The sequence below is a fragment of the Cannabis sativa genome, chromosome 7 (assembly GCF_029168945.1).
Source record: "Cannabis sativa cultivar Pink pepper isolate KNU-18-1 chromosome 7, ASM2916894v1, whole genome shotgun sequence".
Taxonomy (NCBI): domain Eukaryota; kingdom Viridiplantae; phylum Streptophyta; class Magnoliopsida; order Rosales; family Cannabaceae; genus Cannabis; species Cannabis sativa.
In genome coordinates, this window is record NC_083607.1 from 13,701,737 (window position 1) to 13,719,246 (window position 17,510).

The 17,510-nt window shown below is 33.6% G+C and overlaps 1 protein-coding gene across 1 annotated transcript; it reads left to right on the forward strand.

Annotated features, from left to right (window-relative positions):
- Positions 1 to 15,031: 15,031 nt before the first annotated feature.
- LOC115725660 (cyclin-dependent protein kinase inhibitor SMR4) lies at positions 15,032 to 16,107 on the forward strand. The gene has a single exon (XM_030655244.2). It carries the CDS (start codon positions 15,645 to 15,647, stop codon positions 15,867 to 15,869), a length of 225 nt encoding a protein of 74 aa, XP_030511104.1. The 5' UTR covers positions 15,032 to 15,644; the 3' UTR covers positions 15,870 to 16,107.
- The last annotated feature ends 1,403 nt before the right edge of the window (positions 16,108 to 17,510 follow it).

Consider the following 17,510-nt stretch of genomic DNA (forward strand, 5'->3'; position numbering starts at 1 on the left):
GGGTCTTTTGAAAGGGCTAGCTTTGTGGAAGGTGATGTGTTTTGACAAAAGAACAAGAGGATAGAAATACTCTTGGTAGTAAAGGCCACAATTGCTTTTGGTTATGTGTTCTATGAATGGGCCAAATTGGTAGAAATGGTAAAAGCCTTGATCTCTACGAGTTGGAATCCTTTTAAAGTCGCATAAAAAGTTTATTTCATGAGTAGTTGGGATAGGCCAGTTCCTAAGGTGATAAAATATGAAGAAGGTGGCTAGAATTCTATAACTATTGGGGTTTATCTGGTAAGGGCAGACACTGAAGAAGTCAGTTGTGGATATAAACCATGGATGAAAGAGCAAGTAAGGACCCGCATTCATGTGGAATCTCTACCAAGCACTATAGTAAGTATTCTGGAAACCCTTGGGAGCACCATGTCAAGGCTTCCGAACAACAGTTTCAAGAAGGCAATAATCATCCCAAATTGTTTGAGCTTGAAGCACGGTAAGGGTATTAGGCACAAGAGGCCTAAGATTAAAGGCTCAATCTCTCGAATCATCACTTTCAATGGCAGCTTTGAGAAGCTCAGTTGCCATCACTTTTCTACTACGCCCTTTGTCCAAGTTCTTAGACTTAGGCATTGTCAGCTTAGCTCTAATGAACTGAGCAACATGGGGATCATATTTATCTAGTAGCCTTTTGTTTCTCTTCATCCTAGTCATCTCAGGTTCAATAGTTTAAGCTACTTACAACTCAAGGAAAGTCAAACTTGGTTGGAAAAAGTCACAGTACCTTGGAAGAATTTTTTAAGGCATAAGAAAGGTGTTTTCAGATTTTTGGAGGTTTGGAAAAATTATTTCGAGGATTTTATGAGTTTAGGAGTCCTTCAAATAAGATCAAAAAAAAAAAGAGAGAAGAAGAAGAAACCAAAAGAATTGGCATCAAGGGGGAAAGAAAGAAAAAATGTGTTTTTCTACCTTGAAGTGAAGAAGGGTTGAAGGATTGATGAAAATGAAATCCAGAGGAACTCACTAAATTCTATAAGCATGTGGAGTGAAGAAGGAATCATGAAAAAATTGGTTCTCAACTCACTTATTCATAGTTGAGTCCAATTTCCTAATCCTAAAGCTAATTGGAGTCTTTTAAATTTGAAGCTTCTTAAGGAGGAGGAAAATGATAAGTAAACAATAATTATATCTTTTCTCTTTTCCTTTTTCAAGCTAATTTCGAATTCCTATCCAACTAGGAATAGAAATATAAATTTCTAAGGTAACAAAAATTCCTAATGCTATTGGGATTAAGGAAAAATTAGAGAAATTAAAGGAAAAAGATAAATGATCAACGAAAGGCCAAAAGTCTTTTCTGTTCTTCCTTTCTCTATCTAATTTTGAATGGAATATTCAACAGGGATTAGGATTCCAATCCAATTAATCTTAATGCCATAACAAAAATGAGGAAAATCCAAAGTTTCAAAGAAAGAGATAAAAGATAAGTGGAAAAAAAAAAGATAAGATTTTTCTACTTTTTCTTAGTTAATGAATTTTGAATTCCCAAGGACTAATCAAAAGATTTCAAAGTCTTAATTCAGGGTGGGATGCTTGAAGAACAATTACAAGTGCCTAAGAATGTCAAAATTGATGCCTATCTGGTAGTTTAGAGCGAAACATGCTTGGTTCACATCATCAAGTCAACTCCACACAAGTGTGCACTTGACTTAGGGGCAAATGTTAACTTGGAAACTGTCCTTAGTGAGGTGGACATCAATGTTCTACATGAGGCATTATGGATGACATCACGGAGTTGAGTAGACCTGAGTCATAGCAGTGAACTTGGGAGGGGACCCTAGCCCTGCGACCAAGTTGACTCTAGGATCTCTAGGATAGAAGTTCAGACTTCAATAACTTGAATCTAACCCACTATCTTTCAATATCCTATAACATGAAGACATCGAGTAACCTCATACAAGGTCCGGAAGCTAAAATTACATGAACAAGCAAACTGAAAGCCAACCTGGGCACCTAGGGTTTCACTCGATGCCCAAGTTAACATTCCTTAACTAGGGTTTTAGTTTTCGGGACCATCTAAGTGAAAAGTGGCAAAAAAATTCATTGGGACATCAACTAGACATACCACTGACATATTTGAGGCATCAGAAGTAGATTCAGAGCAAGTTTCTTTTTGAGCACTCAGGGCCCCAAGCACTCAACACCTAGGTTAACAATATGTCAATCTGGGCGCCTTAAAAGTCTCAAGTCAAAGATTCAACTTTTTCATTTAACCTTTTTGTCATGAAAAATGGGGAAATAGGTCCTTCTAGAGGAATAACAACAATTCATGGGTGCTGGAACTTGAACTGCCTTCAGTAAAATGGCCATAACTCACTCAATTTTTATCTGATTGGCGTGATTGAAATTGCTTTTTGAATCTATTTAAACTATATATGAAGTCATATCTCACACCCCAGGCGTACTTATAAAGCTATCATTGTCAAAATTCACCCCAAAGGGAGTTACAAAAATAAGCTCCAAGTTACTCGCAGCAAGACCCTCTAGGCACCAGAAATCGGCCTTCAACACTAGAAGCTAATTTTCACCATTAGATTATCATCAACAGTGGTAAAAAATTTATTTGTATTTTTCTCCTATTTTTTTGGGCCTCCTTCACCTATATAAAGGAGAGCTCCCTTAGCTCAATTTTCACATTCAAAAAACTACCTACAAGGTCAAACTTTCTCTCTCTAGAGTTTGGAGTCTCTAACACTTAAATAATTGTTGTAATTACCATCTTGTGAGAAATAAAAACTCAAAGTAGACGTAGTCCCATTAATATCGCGATATAGGAGTGAACTACTATAAACTAATGTGTCTCTATTAATTACTTAACAAACTTTTCATTCTCGACAATCTAGCAAGCAGATGTGGCTTAGAAGTCTAATCTAGATTTTTGAGTCAACAACTTGAACCTCCAACTGAAAGAAATTCACCTCTCCAGCCTGCGACAGTTGTAGGCAGGCTAGAGATTGTGATTGGAGGCTCTCACCTAGCTAGAAATTCAAGGAAGGCCTTAGAATTGTATGCAAGATCACTATGTTGAAAGTTATTTTACCAAGAACTAGATTTATTAACATGTATGTTTGATTATAAATATATAATCTAACATCCTAAATATGAATTCTCTAAAATTATTATTAAACACATATAGAGTTATAGAAAACCTTACATTGATGGCAACAGAATAATATGACTCCTTCCGTTCAGATCTCTAACCCATAATCCTTTCTGTCGTAGAGTATGATCAAGATCTGAACCTGGTTTATCCTTCATGTGATAAGAATACTGCACAATCTTCCACACTATCTTGAGTATTGACTTAAATTTTTTAGGCAATCATTCATATACTATAGGGTTCAAAAATTTTAGAAGAAAAAGAAAAGAAATTCAAAAAAAAAAAAAATTGAAAGAGGCTCTCTTTATTTTCTATTTGTTTGACAAAGATTCAATTAGGTTAAATTATTATGTTAGAAAATAAGAGTCATATCATTCTATTTATATATAGGGTTGCTATTAGGGTTAAATTAAGAATTAAAATAGAATAGAAAAAGATAAAATTGGCTTTATTTAAACCGTTATGGCTGAATTCCTCATGGCCTATTGGGTTTCAATTTCACCAGTTTATGTGAAACTTATCTTTCTTTTCTCGAATGCCCTTTTTTAATTCTAATTCTATAAATGTGAATTCTATCTATTTAGTAATTATAATTAATTATCAAATAAAATTTCTATTTAACTTATTTATTAGTTAGACCTTTCAAAGTCTCTTAATTAGTAAACAAACCCTAAAATCTATTTTCTTCTCAAATAAGCCCTAGCTTAGTGAAAACTCATAAATAAGACATAGTTTTATTTAGAATTCTAATTGATTAATAAAATCAACTAATTAAGTCTACAAGATAATATTATTTTTAACTAGTGTGGGGACTATGAGCCTATATAATCAAGCTCCAATAAGTAGTTCTAGAATTTATTGAGTAAATTCTCTATCTTATTAATTCCTCCTAACTCCACTATAGATTCAGAATTGCACTCCTGATTATATAGAACGTTGTATACCAAGTATAAATATGCTATAAATTATCTACTTTTTCAATCCAAATATCAAATATCCTCTATAAATGATATACATCGAGTAGGGACAAATTTACCATTCTACATTTTTAATGTATTTTATCCTTAAAATATTTAACTACTTATAAATGATATCTCAATAAACTAATATAATTACTGAAATGAGCACTCTATCGTTTATCACGTTAACCTAAGCTCTAAAGAAACATCGTTTTACTTCTAATAGTTATAGAAGTTGTAGATTCCATATCATTATTAGCGCTCCCGCTCAACATCACTATCATGTTTCCAAGATGTAAGTATTGGACCAATTCGTTTGGTCAGCTTTAATGAGCAAGTCAAATAACATATATAATACATTTAAGCCAGAATCATAGCATCGTAGGACTAAGACCTACTGATCTAAGATAAACTAAGTGATATTGACATAGAAAAGACATAACAGTAAGTTTATGATATCTTTTCCAACTGTCAATATCGATCCAGTCCGATGTGTACCCAATACGTCTGATACTAGTATACTTTGCTAATGTCTTGAAAAGGACATTAAACTGATCATTGTATAAGTGTACTTTATCGCTGATTATCACGTCAGTGTAAATCCAGTGCATTGATAAATCATGAGAGTAAATACTTTGAAGCATATAATCATGATTATTTTCCACTTTGTAGATAACACTATAATCATGAATAACTATATGTTCAAGATTTAATAGAATTTATATAAACATATAATCATGAAAGTAATCATGTGAACCATGCAACATAAAATGATTTCTATTTTTTTATTAATTAGCAAATCTAATTATATTGAAATGCGTTTTATTTAGGGCATAAAATCCTAACAAACTCCCACTTGCACTAATATAAAACTAAAAGTGCATTTTAATTAGTCTCAACATCTTGATGTCTAGATCAAGTGTAGTATGTAGTATTATCATTGTAATAGTATCTGACATGTTGTATTCAATACCAACCTTCTCCACTATTACATCTCCTTAGTCACAAAATCCTCGATATTGTGAAATTCCTTTTTATATGTTTACTCCTCTTAGGGTTTTGGATTATTTACTGTTTGGCAACTGTATTTGTGTTATCAAAAAGTAACACTAGTAGTTAATCTGTGACTGGAATAAGGTAAAAAAATGTATAGAATTTTTCATAGGCTAAATAATTATCTAGTAGCTTTCTAGACCACTTTAACATTCAATCTCACTGGTAGAGTTTGACACTTTTAATAGGTTTTTACACTTTTCCAAAAATCACTGCTCCACCTCCAGAGTAATCACCATCCCAAATTTAGACTTCTTAGCATTATGCAAATCTAGAAATCTTAGTCAATGCAGCCTAAAGGGTTTCAAAAACATCACCCTTATAAACTAACATATAGATCCTCCTTAATCTTAAGATTTATTTGATTGTCTTCTAATGTTCCTTTCCTAAATTAAACTTATCTCTACTCATAACTCCCACTTAATAGCAAATGTCTAGTCTAATGCATACCAGAGCATACATGAACAAGCAACCCAAAAGCCAACCTGGGCACCTAGGGTTTCACTCGATGCCCAAGTTGACATTCCTTAACTAGGGTTTTAGTTTTTGGGACTATCTTAGTGCAAAGTGGCAAAAAATTTTATTGAGACGTCAACTAGACATACCACAGACATTTGAGGCATCAGAAGTAGATTCAGAGCAAGTTTATTTTTAAGCACTCAGGGCCCCGAGCACTCAACACCTAGGTTAACAATCTGTCAATCTAGGCGCCTTAAAAGTCTCAAGTCAAAGATTCAACTTTTTCATTTAACTTTCCATCATCAAAACTGGGGAAATAGGTCCTTCTAGAGGAATAACAACAATTCATGGGTGCTGGAACTTGAACTGCCTTCACTAAAATGGCCATAACTCATTCAATTTTTATCTGATTGGCGTGATTCAAATTGCTTTTTGAATCTATTTAAACTCTCTATGAAGTCATATCTCACACCCCAGGTGTACTTCTAAAGCTATCATTGTCAAAATTCACTCCAAAAGGAGTTACAAAAATAAGCTCCAAGTAACTCGCAACAAGACCCTCTAGGCACCAGAAATCGGCCTTCAAAACTAAAAGCTAATTTTCACCGTTAGATTATCCTCGACAGTGGTAAATACTTTATTTGTATTTTTCTCCTATTTTTTTGGGCCTCCTTCACCTATATAAGGAGAGCTCCCTTAGCTCATTTTTCACATTCAAAAAACTACCCACAAGGTCAGACTTTCACTCTTTAGAGTTTGGAGTTTCTAATACTTAAATAATTGTTGTAATTACCATCTTGTGAGAAATAAAAACTCAAAGTAGACGTAGTCCCATTAATATCGCGATATAGGGATGAACTACTATAAACTAAGGTGTCTCTATTAATTACTTAACAAACTTTTCATTCTCGCCAATCTAGTGAGCAGATATGGCTTAGTAGTCTAATCTAGATTTTTGAGTCAACAACTTGAACCTCCAACTGAAAGAAATTAACCTCTCCAGCCTGTGACAGTTGTAGGCAGGCTAGAGATTGTGATTGGAGGCTCTCACCTAGCTAGAAATTCAAGGAAGGCCTTAGAATTGTATGCAAGATCACTCTGTTGAAAGTTATTTTACTAGGAACTAGATTTACTAACAGGTATGTTTGATTTTAAATATATAATCTAACATCCTTAATATGAATTCTCTAAAATTATTATTAAACACATATAAAGTTATAGAAAACCTTACATTGATGGCAGCAGAATAATATAACTCCTTCCGTTCAGATCTCTAGCCCATAATCTTTTCTGTCGCAAAGTATGATCAAGATCTGAACTTGGTTTATCCTTCATGTGATAAGAATACTACACAATCTTCCACAATATCTTGAGTATTGACTTAAATTTTGTGGGCAGTCACTCATACACTATAGGGTTCAAAAAATTTAGAAGAAAAAGAATAGAAATTCAAAAAGAAAAATAAATAAATAAAAAGAGGCTCTCTTTATTTTCTATTTGTTTGACAAAGAGTCAATTAGGTTAAATTATTATGTTAGAAAATAAGAGTCATATTATTCTATTTATATATAGGGTTGCTATTAGGGTTAAATTAAGAATTAAAATAGAATAGAAAAAGATAGAATTGGCTTTATTTAAACCGTTATGGTTGAATTCCTCATGGCCTATTGGGTTTCAATTTCACCATTTTATTTGAAACTTATCTTTCTTTTCTCAAATGCTATTTTTTAATTCTAATTCTATAAATGTGAATTCTATCTATTTATTAATTATAAAATAAAATTTCCATTTAACTTATTTATTAATTAGACCTTTCAAAGTCTCTTAATTAATAAACAAACCCTAAAATCTATTTTCTTCTCAAATAAGCCCTAGCTTAGTGAAAACTCATAAATAAGACATAGTCTTATTTAGAATTCTAATTGATTAATAAAATCAACTAATTGAGTCTACAAGACAATATTATTTTAACTAGTGTGGGGACTATGAACATATATAATAAAGCCCCCAATAAGTAGTTCTAGAATTTCTTGAGAAAATTCTCTATCTTATTAACTCTTCCTAACTCCACTATAGATTCAAAATTTCACTCCTGATTATATAGAACGCTCTATACCAAGTATAGATATGCTATAAATTATCTTCTTTTTCAATCCAAATATCAAAGATCCTCTATAGATGATATACATCGAGTAGGGACAAATTTACCATTCTACATTTTCAATGTATTTTATCCTTAAAATATTTAGCTACTTGTAAATGATATCTCAATAAACTAATATAATTACTGAAATGAGCGCTCTATCGTTTATAACGTTAAGCCAAGCTCTAAAGAACCATCATTTTACTTCTAATAGTTATAGAAGCTATAGATTCCATATCATTATTAGCGCTCTCACTCAATAGCACTATCATGTTCCCAAGATGTAAGTATTGGGCCAATCTGTTTGGTTAGCTTTAATGAGCAAGTCAAATAACATATATAATACATTTAAGCCAGAATCATACCATCTTAGGACTAAGACCTACTTATCTAAGATCAACTAAGTGATATTGACATAGAAAAGACATAACGATAAGTTTATGATATCTTTTCCAACTGTAAATATCGATCCGGTCTGATGTGTACCTAATACGTCTGATACTAGTATACTTTGCTAATGTCTTGAAAAGGACATTAAACTGATCATTGTATAAGTGTACTTTTTTGCTGATTATCACATCAGTGTAAATCCAGTGCATTGATAAATCATGAGAGTAAATACTTTGAAGCATATAATCATGATTATTTTCCACTTTGTAGATAACACTATAATCATGAATAACTATATGTTCAAGATTTAATAGAATTTATATAAACATATAATCATGAAAGTTATCATGTGAACCATGCAACATATAATAATTTCTAGTTTTTTATTAATTAGCAAATCTGATTATATTGAAATGCGTTTTATTTAGGGCATAAAATCCTAACAAACTCCCACTTGCACTAATATAAAACTAAAAGTGCATTTTAATTAGTCTCAACATCTTGATGTCTAGATCAAGTGTAGTATGTAGTATTATCATTGTAATAGTATCTGGCATGTTGTATTCAATACCAACCTTCTCCACTATTACATCTCCTTAGTCACAAAATCCTTGATATTGTAAAATTCCTTTTTATATGTTTACTCCTCTTAGGGTTTTGGATTATTTACTATTTGGTAACTGTACTTGTGTTATCAAGAAGTAACACTAGTAGTTAATCTGTGACTGGAATACGGTCAAAAATTGTATAGAATTTTTCATAGACTGAGTAATTATCTAGTAGCTTTTTAGACCACTTTAACTTTTAGTAGTCTCACTGGTAGAGTTTGAGACTTTAGATAGGTTTTTACACTTCTCCAAAAATCACTGCTCCACCTCCAAAGTAATCACCATCCCAGATTTAGACTTCTTAGCATTAATGCAAATCTAGATATCTGAGTCAGTGCAGCCTAAAGGGTTTCAAAAACATCACCCTTATAAACGAACAAATAGACCCTCCTTAATCTTAAGATTTATTTGATTGTCTTCTAATGTTCCTTTCCTAAATTAAACTTATCTTTACTCATAACTCCCACTTAACAGCAAGTGTCTGGTCTAATGCATACCAGAGCATACATGAGACTTCTCATTGTCAATACTTAATGAATTCTTTCCTTGGCATTTATCTTTTTTGGAATAGTTAAAACTGCTCTTTAGATAAATAAACTCTATGTCTAGGAGCCAAACACTTCCTTTGGAGTTAGCTACTAGAAAAATGCTCCACCATCTTACTAAAGTAAGTTGCTTGTACTAGAGTAAGTAAATTACCAAGTATACCTCAAGCCATAGGTTTAGAAAATCTTAAAACTATGATACTAGGATCAGGAAGTTTTGTTAAGTCCATTGAATAGATTTATTATCAAAATTTCCCTTCTTTTTCTTATAATAGAATAGTTTTGATTGCTCCATATGAATGGTTTTAACCATAGATCTCTTGACATTGCTTCTTACTTCCTTATTCTGACTATCCATTGCTTGTTTAAACTAACAATGGATTTTTATCGCAAGTGTCTTCCAAGTCATAATAGGCTGGGTTCCTTGAAACGCTCCTGCTACAATGAGGTACCGTGACTATCTTTCTAGGAACATAAGTGGTATTGACCTCATTAGTTGTGTCAGTACAACATAAGTGGGTTAGCGCAAGAATGCGACACTTCGCTAGCTGTGGTACCTGGTCTACTTCTATAATTGTTTTAAATTTGTCTAAATAATTTATGGGATTAGTAGTGCCTTTGTATTTTAGCGATTCGGATAACCTAAATCCCTTAGGGAGTCAAGCTTGTCGCACATCTTTAGTGAAAGGTGAGGTCCCATGGAGTTTGTAAATGGGCTTTCTCTGCTGCTCGATCATCCTTAACGTTCTCAGTAGGCTTTCTTGGTCTATGCCTCCTGGTAGGACAGGATTAGCTTGTGCTACTGTTAGCATGGCAGCAACTGCGGTTATGATAGTCGTGATTACTACCTTAATTGTCACAGCTAGTACGTTAGGCGGGTTGACGATATTAGTCGGGTTGTTCATGTTATGCGTGCCTTGATCGCCCACCTGGGGATCACGGGGCTCGTTGTTATTGTTGTTCCTTGGCATTTGAGATCGTGCCCTAAAATTTTTTTTGAGGTGATCACGGAGATCACCCCTATGGACATGATATCTTCCCCCTTGTCACGTCTCCACAGATCCAGACCTGGTATAAGCACTTGGAGAACGACTATTAGTGGAAGAAGAGTGGGACTCGACATCGTTTACCTCAACTCGCGGCTGGGATTGGCTTCGCGAGTTACGTCGCTTGGCATTTTCCTCCTTTGGTATTTCGTCCCTAATGCAATCAGTGTTTCGTGCGACTAGTTCTCTGTTTTGCACAAAGTTATGTGTAGGCCGGTTCAAGTCGAGACCATCTTGTTCATTCTCATGTTCCCTATGAGTACAATTATTGTTATTTCATCACCTAGTGGCTGTTACCTATGGGTTATCTAAACGTGTGTTTGGCACTCGAGGAGGACGTCGGGTCCTGACCCTTCCATCAACCTCGACTTGTAAAGGTTGTATTTGCTCCTGTAGGGTTGTATACTGGGTCGTAGTCAATTGAATAATTCCTCCAGACACCACCGCCGGTGTAATAGCTGGGAAGTGTCCCACGGTGGCTACTGGTGTTGAAGTTTCTCTGTCATGACCGACGACTTCTAAAAACAAGTTGAGGAGAGTAACAGTGGTACATCCCACACCTCCATTGATTACATCAACGAGATTCGCTCCGTTGCCCAAGAGTGGAACATTCATTGTTCCGACATTGAAAGAACTTGTGTTGTTAATTCCGTTCGTCTGATTTCCAGCCATTTTGATTCTCCTCCAAAATCAATAGTAAAAATCTTTCCCACAGACGACGCCAAATGTTGTTGGAGGAATTTTGACAACACCAAAAAAAAAATTAAAATATAGTTATCAATTAAAATGTGCGAGTACTCCACCTAGAATGGCGAGTATTCAAAGAACAGACACTCAGACGTACTGGAAAATATAATGAACACAAGGGAATTATAGTGGTTCAGTCAGATCACGGTCTGCTTAGTCCACTGTTGCAAGGATATCTGTCTTGTTCCATTTCATGTTGGATCACTCCTTTATATATAAAGCAAGTGTCCTTTGATTACACAAAACTAAATTAATTATCAAACCATTTTACATTGAATATCAACATTAAATCAAGAAAAACTTAAATAGAATAAATGAAGAATAGTTTTGACTCAATTTACTAAATACAACAACGTACGTGACCTTAATGGTGCGAGTTTTCTGTTCATATTCTTGCATAAGCTCGCGGGCCTAGGATGCCTGAAAGACTAACAAGTCTTTGTGTTAAGATATCTACGTTCTATCCAAGCCGCGTATATGGTATCTTGTAAAATTCGTTAACCTAGGATGTGCGAGTCCTTATCGGGTCATCGAGCACATTAGGTCATCCGGACCAGCTCGCTAAATAAAGAATCGATCTTTACCAATTCCCATGAGAAACCTTTATGGACATCGCATATATCTTGGTATATGCGAGTGTTAAACCCAACTTTCTTGGTATATGCGAGTGTAATAATGCGACTATACTCTGTTAGGGTCACATCATCTCGCTGAGTCCGGTTCAGGCGAGGTTTATACTTGAGTGATCTCCTTTTGACAGCTCAACAATCCTCGAGGAGAGTGAGTCCACGTGTCATTCTTATGGGAGCCTGACCTCGAGTTTCGAGGTAAAAATTTTACACTATAACAAATACATATAAAATATTTCTAAATAACTAAAAAGAAATTAAAGATTTATATATTATTTATGTTAATATTTTTATTTTTAGTAATATATAATAAATAATTAAATATATTTTAGTACAAATAAATTTATTAGAATTTTTTAATAAAATAATTTTAGCGTTTGAAGTTTGAACTATGTTTATTGTTTAATGTAATGGAAATCTTTATTTATATTTTCAATTTTTTTTTTCAGAAAAGGAATAAATACTCCAAAAATTAATGCCAAAAGAAGTTCAAAAGATAAAAGGTTAATTGTGGCATAATTCCTAATAACTTTACTTGTACTTAACTTTTAAAACTTAAATTTTAGCGGTAAAACTCTCAAAACTAGGAAACTTTTAGCAATTTATAGTTTCCATCCATTTTAGGTGTTAAGTGCCATGTTAGATTCTCCACGTGTACATCTACGTGGACACGGTGTATGCAAATCACAATTTTATTGGTCCACATAATAAATTATTTAAAAAATTGATTTAAAATTAAAAAAATATAAATAAAAAAAATATAAATTTTTCAAAAAAAAAAAAAAAAACTGACAAATAATTAAACTTAAAAATAAATTTAATTTGAAGCGTATAAATTGAAAATGGTAAAAACCCTAATTAGAAACCCTAATTAGAAACCCTAATTCTCTTTCACTTTCTTCCTCACTCAACACCCACCCTCTCTCTTCTCTTTGTGTTTGTGCAGCAGCCACTGGAACGACGGGACCGCCGTGCTCCGATCATCACCCACTACCGAGAGGACCACGCATCACCGTCCTCAGGCCCAGAAAACCCCCATGGGCACACCACTCGGGATCACGAGGCTAATGCCTCCAGGTGACGGTGAAGCCATATTATATTACTCCATAATATAATGTTTGATTGATTAAATAAAATGTTGTGTTACAAAATTATTTGCTACAAATGAGATATTATTTAATCTAGTGGGGGAATGTTATATTATTTTATATAATATAATATTTAGATTAAATAATTAAGTTGTAAATAATTAAGTGTGACAAAGTATTAATTTTGTCAAATTGTAACATACATTATGGAGTTACGAAATGTATGTAGAATGATCACAAAATAGGAGTTGCAAATCCTTTAAATTGATGATCACTTGAATATGTAACTCTCATCTCTTTTTCACTCTTAAATTAGTAAAAGATGTTACTAATTATTTATGAATGTGAATGAATGATAGCTATTAAAAATATAGTTGTTGGAGACTTGATTTATTCATTTATAAGGTGTATAAATGGTTCAAAATCAAGTGGGAATGATTTGGAACACTTTGGAGAAGAATTGGCCAAAGCTGAAAAATTGGTAACTAGTAACTAGTTACTATTTTTTTCAGCATATTATTGCACACGTTTTTGAAAGTTTGAGAGTCTTTGTAACAACCCAAAACTCCTCCAAATCACCCAATTAATAACATAAATGCCCAATTTATGATTGGTAACATCCAAGGGCTTTATGGTGGTCATTCATGTTCATATGAGAGTGAAAACTCTATAAATAGATGCCATATTGTTCACTTGTAAAAGAAGTAGTTGAAACCATTTGTTGTGGTTAGAACCTTGTGAGGATATGCTCATCCTTAGACACTAGGCTGAGCATATCAGGCTTGATAAATCCTTAAGAGCATTTCTAGAGTTTCCCTAAGTGTTCATATGAGGGAGGAAATGACTTTTAGGACAAAGGTCCTTGAGCATTGGTCAAGCTTTTTGTGTGTTATCCTTTTCCTTCTTCTCTAGCTTTCTTGTAATCTTGATGAAATACTTTTATTTGTATTTTGAGTATTTTGATTGTAATCCTCCTAACTCTTGTAATGAGAATTTTCCAACAAGCCATTCTTGGCTTCCACTTTTTCTATGGATGGCCAGAGACACCCTTCGACATTGGGCTGAGCTTGACGCGACGAGAGAGAAGGGTCCAAGAGCGAGAGAGGGATCGGGGAACACGAGTTCTTGGGGTTTCGTGGCTCGTGGAGGTTAGCCATGGCCTCCGTTTAGGCCTTCGCCGAACGAGGGTGGCTCCACCAAGAAAATTGAGAGAGACGGAGAGAAAGAGAGCTTAAGTGAGGGTGAAACCAGCGAGATGAGGAGAGAGAAAGATATCAAAGCAAAAATAAGGGTTTTCAAAAACCGACAAGTACTCTGGACTGGCTGTCGTAGGTAGAAGAGAGGGAGAAAGAGATGAGTTAGGGTTTTTAAATTAGGGTTTTCTTTTCTATTCTATTAAAATAATTTTTTGATGTAAAAATAAAATGTCAATTTATATTTTAGGACTCCAAATATTTTTTTTATAACATGTAATCCTTTTAATTGATTTTTTTTTAATTTTAAATAATTCTTACCCAATAAAATTATATTATAGGTATTATGTGTCCACGTAAATTTATACGTATTCGTAGATAGTTTAACATGGCAGTTAATTAATATATAAAATAGGGTGATTCTACAATGCACCCCTTAAAAGGGATGTACTGATGCACCTTAACTTATTTCGGCATCCAGAAAAATTTTTTAGTCTAATTTTTTTTTCATATTCATGTATGTCATAGCTATTTAAGATATCCTATAAAATTTTGAAAAATTCGGAATAATTTACAATATAGAAAACAATGTTTAAACAATTTATTTTACACGCGTATAAAATAAAATAGTCACGCGTGCAACACACTGTTTGAACATAATTTTCGGCGTGTTAAACTTTTCTAAATTTTTTAAAATTTTGCAGGATGTCTTAAATAACTATAACGTAGATGACCATGAGAAAAAATTTGACTAAAAAATTATTTCGGATGCTAAAACAGACAGGGGTGCATCAATATATCCATTTTAAGGGGGTGCATTGTAGAATTTTCCTATAAAATATATGTAAACTATAAATTGCTAACGATTTATTGATGTTTTATTATCAAAATTTAAGTTTTTAGAATTAAGTACAAATAAAGTGAAAACATTTAGAATGATGCTCCAATTAACTTATTTTTGGCTTTCAATTTATTATGTCTTTATTATACAATTCTTTTAAGTAATAATGAGTGATGATTTTGGTAGGGAGGGGACGCTCATACAGGCTCATCGTCTTCAGTGCTAGTGAAGTTAGTCATACACAGAAAAGGTACTAGTCTGCGGCGCAAACAATCATTCACCAGATATTTTGTTAAAGCTTAATAAAACTAATTCAGATCACACATTAAAACTACATGGGGGTTTTATATTCTGTCACCGACCAATTATCTGTCATTAAATCCTCACCCATCCCCAATTTCTTTTTCAAATATAAAAATTCAAAATTTGGTCTCAAAATTTCAACCAACTGTTTCCCGCGCGAACACTCTCCACTCGACCTAGCCACCGCCATAATTGAAAAAAGACGGGGCTAAAGTTTACCACGTGGAAACCACGTGGGTCTATTTTAACCGTCCTAAACGTTACACGTCAGCCACGACCGCTCATACTTAGCTGTAACCCATCATACTTACTGACCCGACCCGATCCGGCTGTAACGGCTCGCTCCCCGCCCCTTCGAGTTCGAGTCTTTGAACCGTATTCTTACATTTAAATTATTTATTATTTATATATTTACACTCAGTGAGCGTTGTTCTTCCAACTTCAGTAGCTCAAGCTTTTCATATATATAAATTCCTTGAACGGATCGGACCGTTGAAAATGGAGGAGTACGAGAGATCTGATACGAATACGATGGAGGGAGAAGATTGTACGACGCCGAAGCGGAGGGAGTGCCGTATTCCGGAGACTTTCGTATGTCCACCGCCGCCGAAGAAGAAATCGATGAGTGGAACCAAACGACAACCGCCTAAGAACGGGTATTTTCATCCACCGGATCTCGATTCTCTTTTCGTAATTCCTTCTAGAGGCCAAGCCTGTGCTTAGTTAATAGTAGTTAGCCTCCTTTTTTCAGTAGAATTTGTTTCAATTTCAGTTTTTAGATTTTTGTTTTTCGTTGGTGAATGTAAATATATGAACTTCTAGTGTCGTTTAGAGTGTTCAATAATTAATTCACCCCATAACTGTTAAAATTATATATAATTCTTTGTATAATTTTATCGTTTGGTGTATCTGCATTTTGAAGCTAAATAATAAGTCTGAAACTTGAATTTTCTTCGGGTCATTTCATCGAACACTTGTGTTGGTTTCTTAGCAAGCAAAGAAAATGCTATGTAACCACTCAGAATTGTGGCTTAGTTTTCACATTTTAAAAAAAAAATATATATATATTAATCAATATAAAATTTGTTTCTTCTTGAAGTAAAATCCAATGGGTTGTGTTGTGGAATGTGAATTATATAGTACATATATATATAAAGGTGTGGTGGTTGTATGAGACTATAGAAAAAGGTGACAAAGTGCATAAAGAAAGAAAATGACTAAATGCAGAAAAGGGGTTTAGTTTTGGTATGCATTCCCAAGCAACATTTGAGCTTGTTTTGACTCCCAACTATAACTGGTTTCGGAATTTAGCTCAAAAGAATGACGTTTGAGCTTAACTCCAACACTCACATTTCTTTTTCACCTTTAGTATCATACAAAGCAAAATATGGATTTGCTCTGTCATATCTTATAGGCTAGGCTTATAGGGGCTTTAATATTTGTCTTCTTTTCACATGCCTCTTTTGTTTATTTGATGCCATGTGCCTTTCTTCTAACCAAAGCCAAAGACCACACTTTGTTCTAACTACTTATCTATACCATTCCTACCTTTCGTGATTAAGAAAACCATTATAATAATAAATAATTCATGTCATTAAGATGAATAATGACTTATTATAATAAACAATTTTTAATCGAGCTTTACCTTTCATGTTTGTTGTTTTGAAAGATGCACAATTCAAATCATTTTGTGTTTTGAACACTAATCTTTCGGTGGTGCTATTGGTAAGTTAATTTTTTTTTTTTTTACATATATATAGTAAAATATTAGATAATGCTTTAATATATTAAAAATAATTTTATGTAGATTTATTTTTTTTAAATATGGGTAATTGTTTTATTTTATATCCATATTTAATATTTATGTTTTTTATTTTTTTATATATAATTATTTGTCAAAAAAAATTTCTTCTCACTTCTCTCTTATTTTCTCACTCTGTAACCAAAATTAAGGGCTTTGATATTTTTTTTTTTTAAAACAAAAATAGAAAAAACACGCGAAAGCCTACTTATAGTAAATGTTCTAATAGTAAATGTTATCTGCATTTTTTTCAAGACACGACACATGACATTTATTGAAGAAGGTCAAATTAATGCTCCATTGCTTGAAGTACTTTAAAATTGCCTATCACTGAAAGCTCTCCACAAACAAAGAATCATCCAGAACGAAAGAACACGCGAAAGCCTACTTATGCCAGCCTTACTTCCCAAAGGCAGAAAAAGAAGTGTCTCTCTCAGTGCTGGAAGGACCTAATAGGGAAGATTATTTGATTTACCTCCAAGCAAGTACCTGGAGGACCTAAAGCAAATGTCGACCTTCACGAGGTATCCCGTATGTGGACTTTTCCCACATGTTAGGTCACT

What these genes read in the sequence shown, in the direction of transcription:
- LOC115725660 (XM_030655244.2), top strand. Translation starts at nt 15,645, where the DNA reads ATGGAGGAGTACGAGAGATCTGATACGAATACGATGGAGGGAGAAGAT.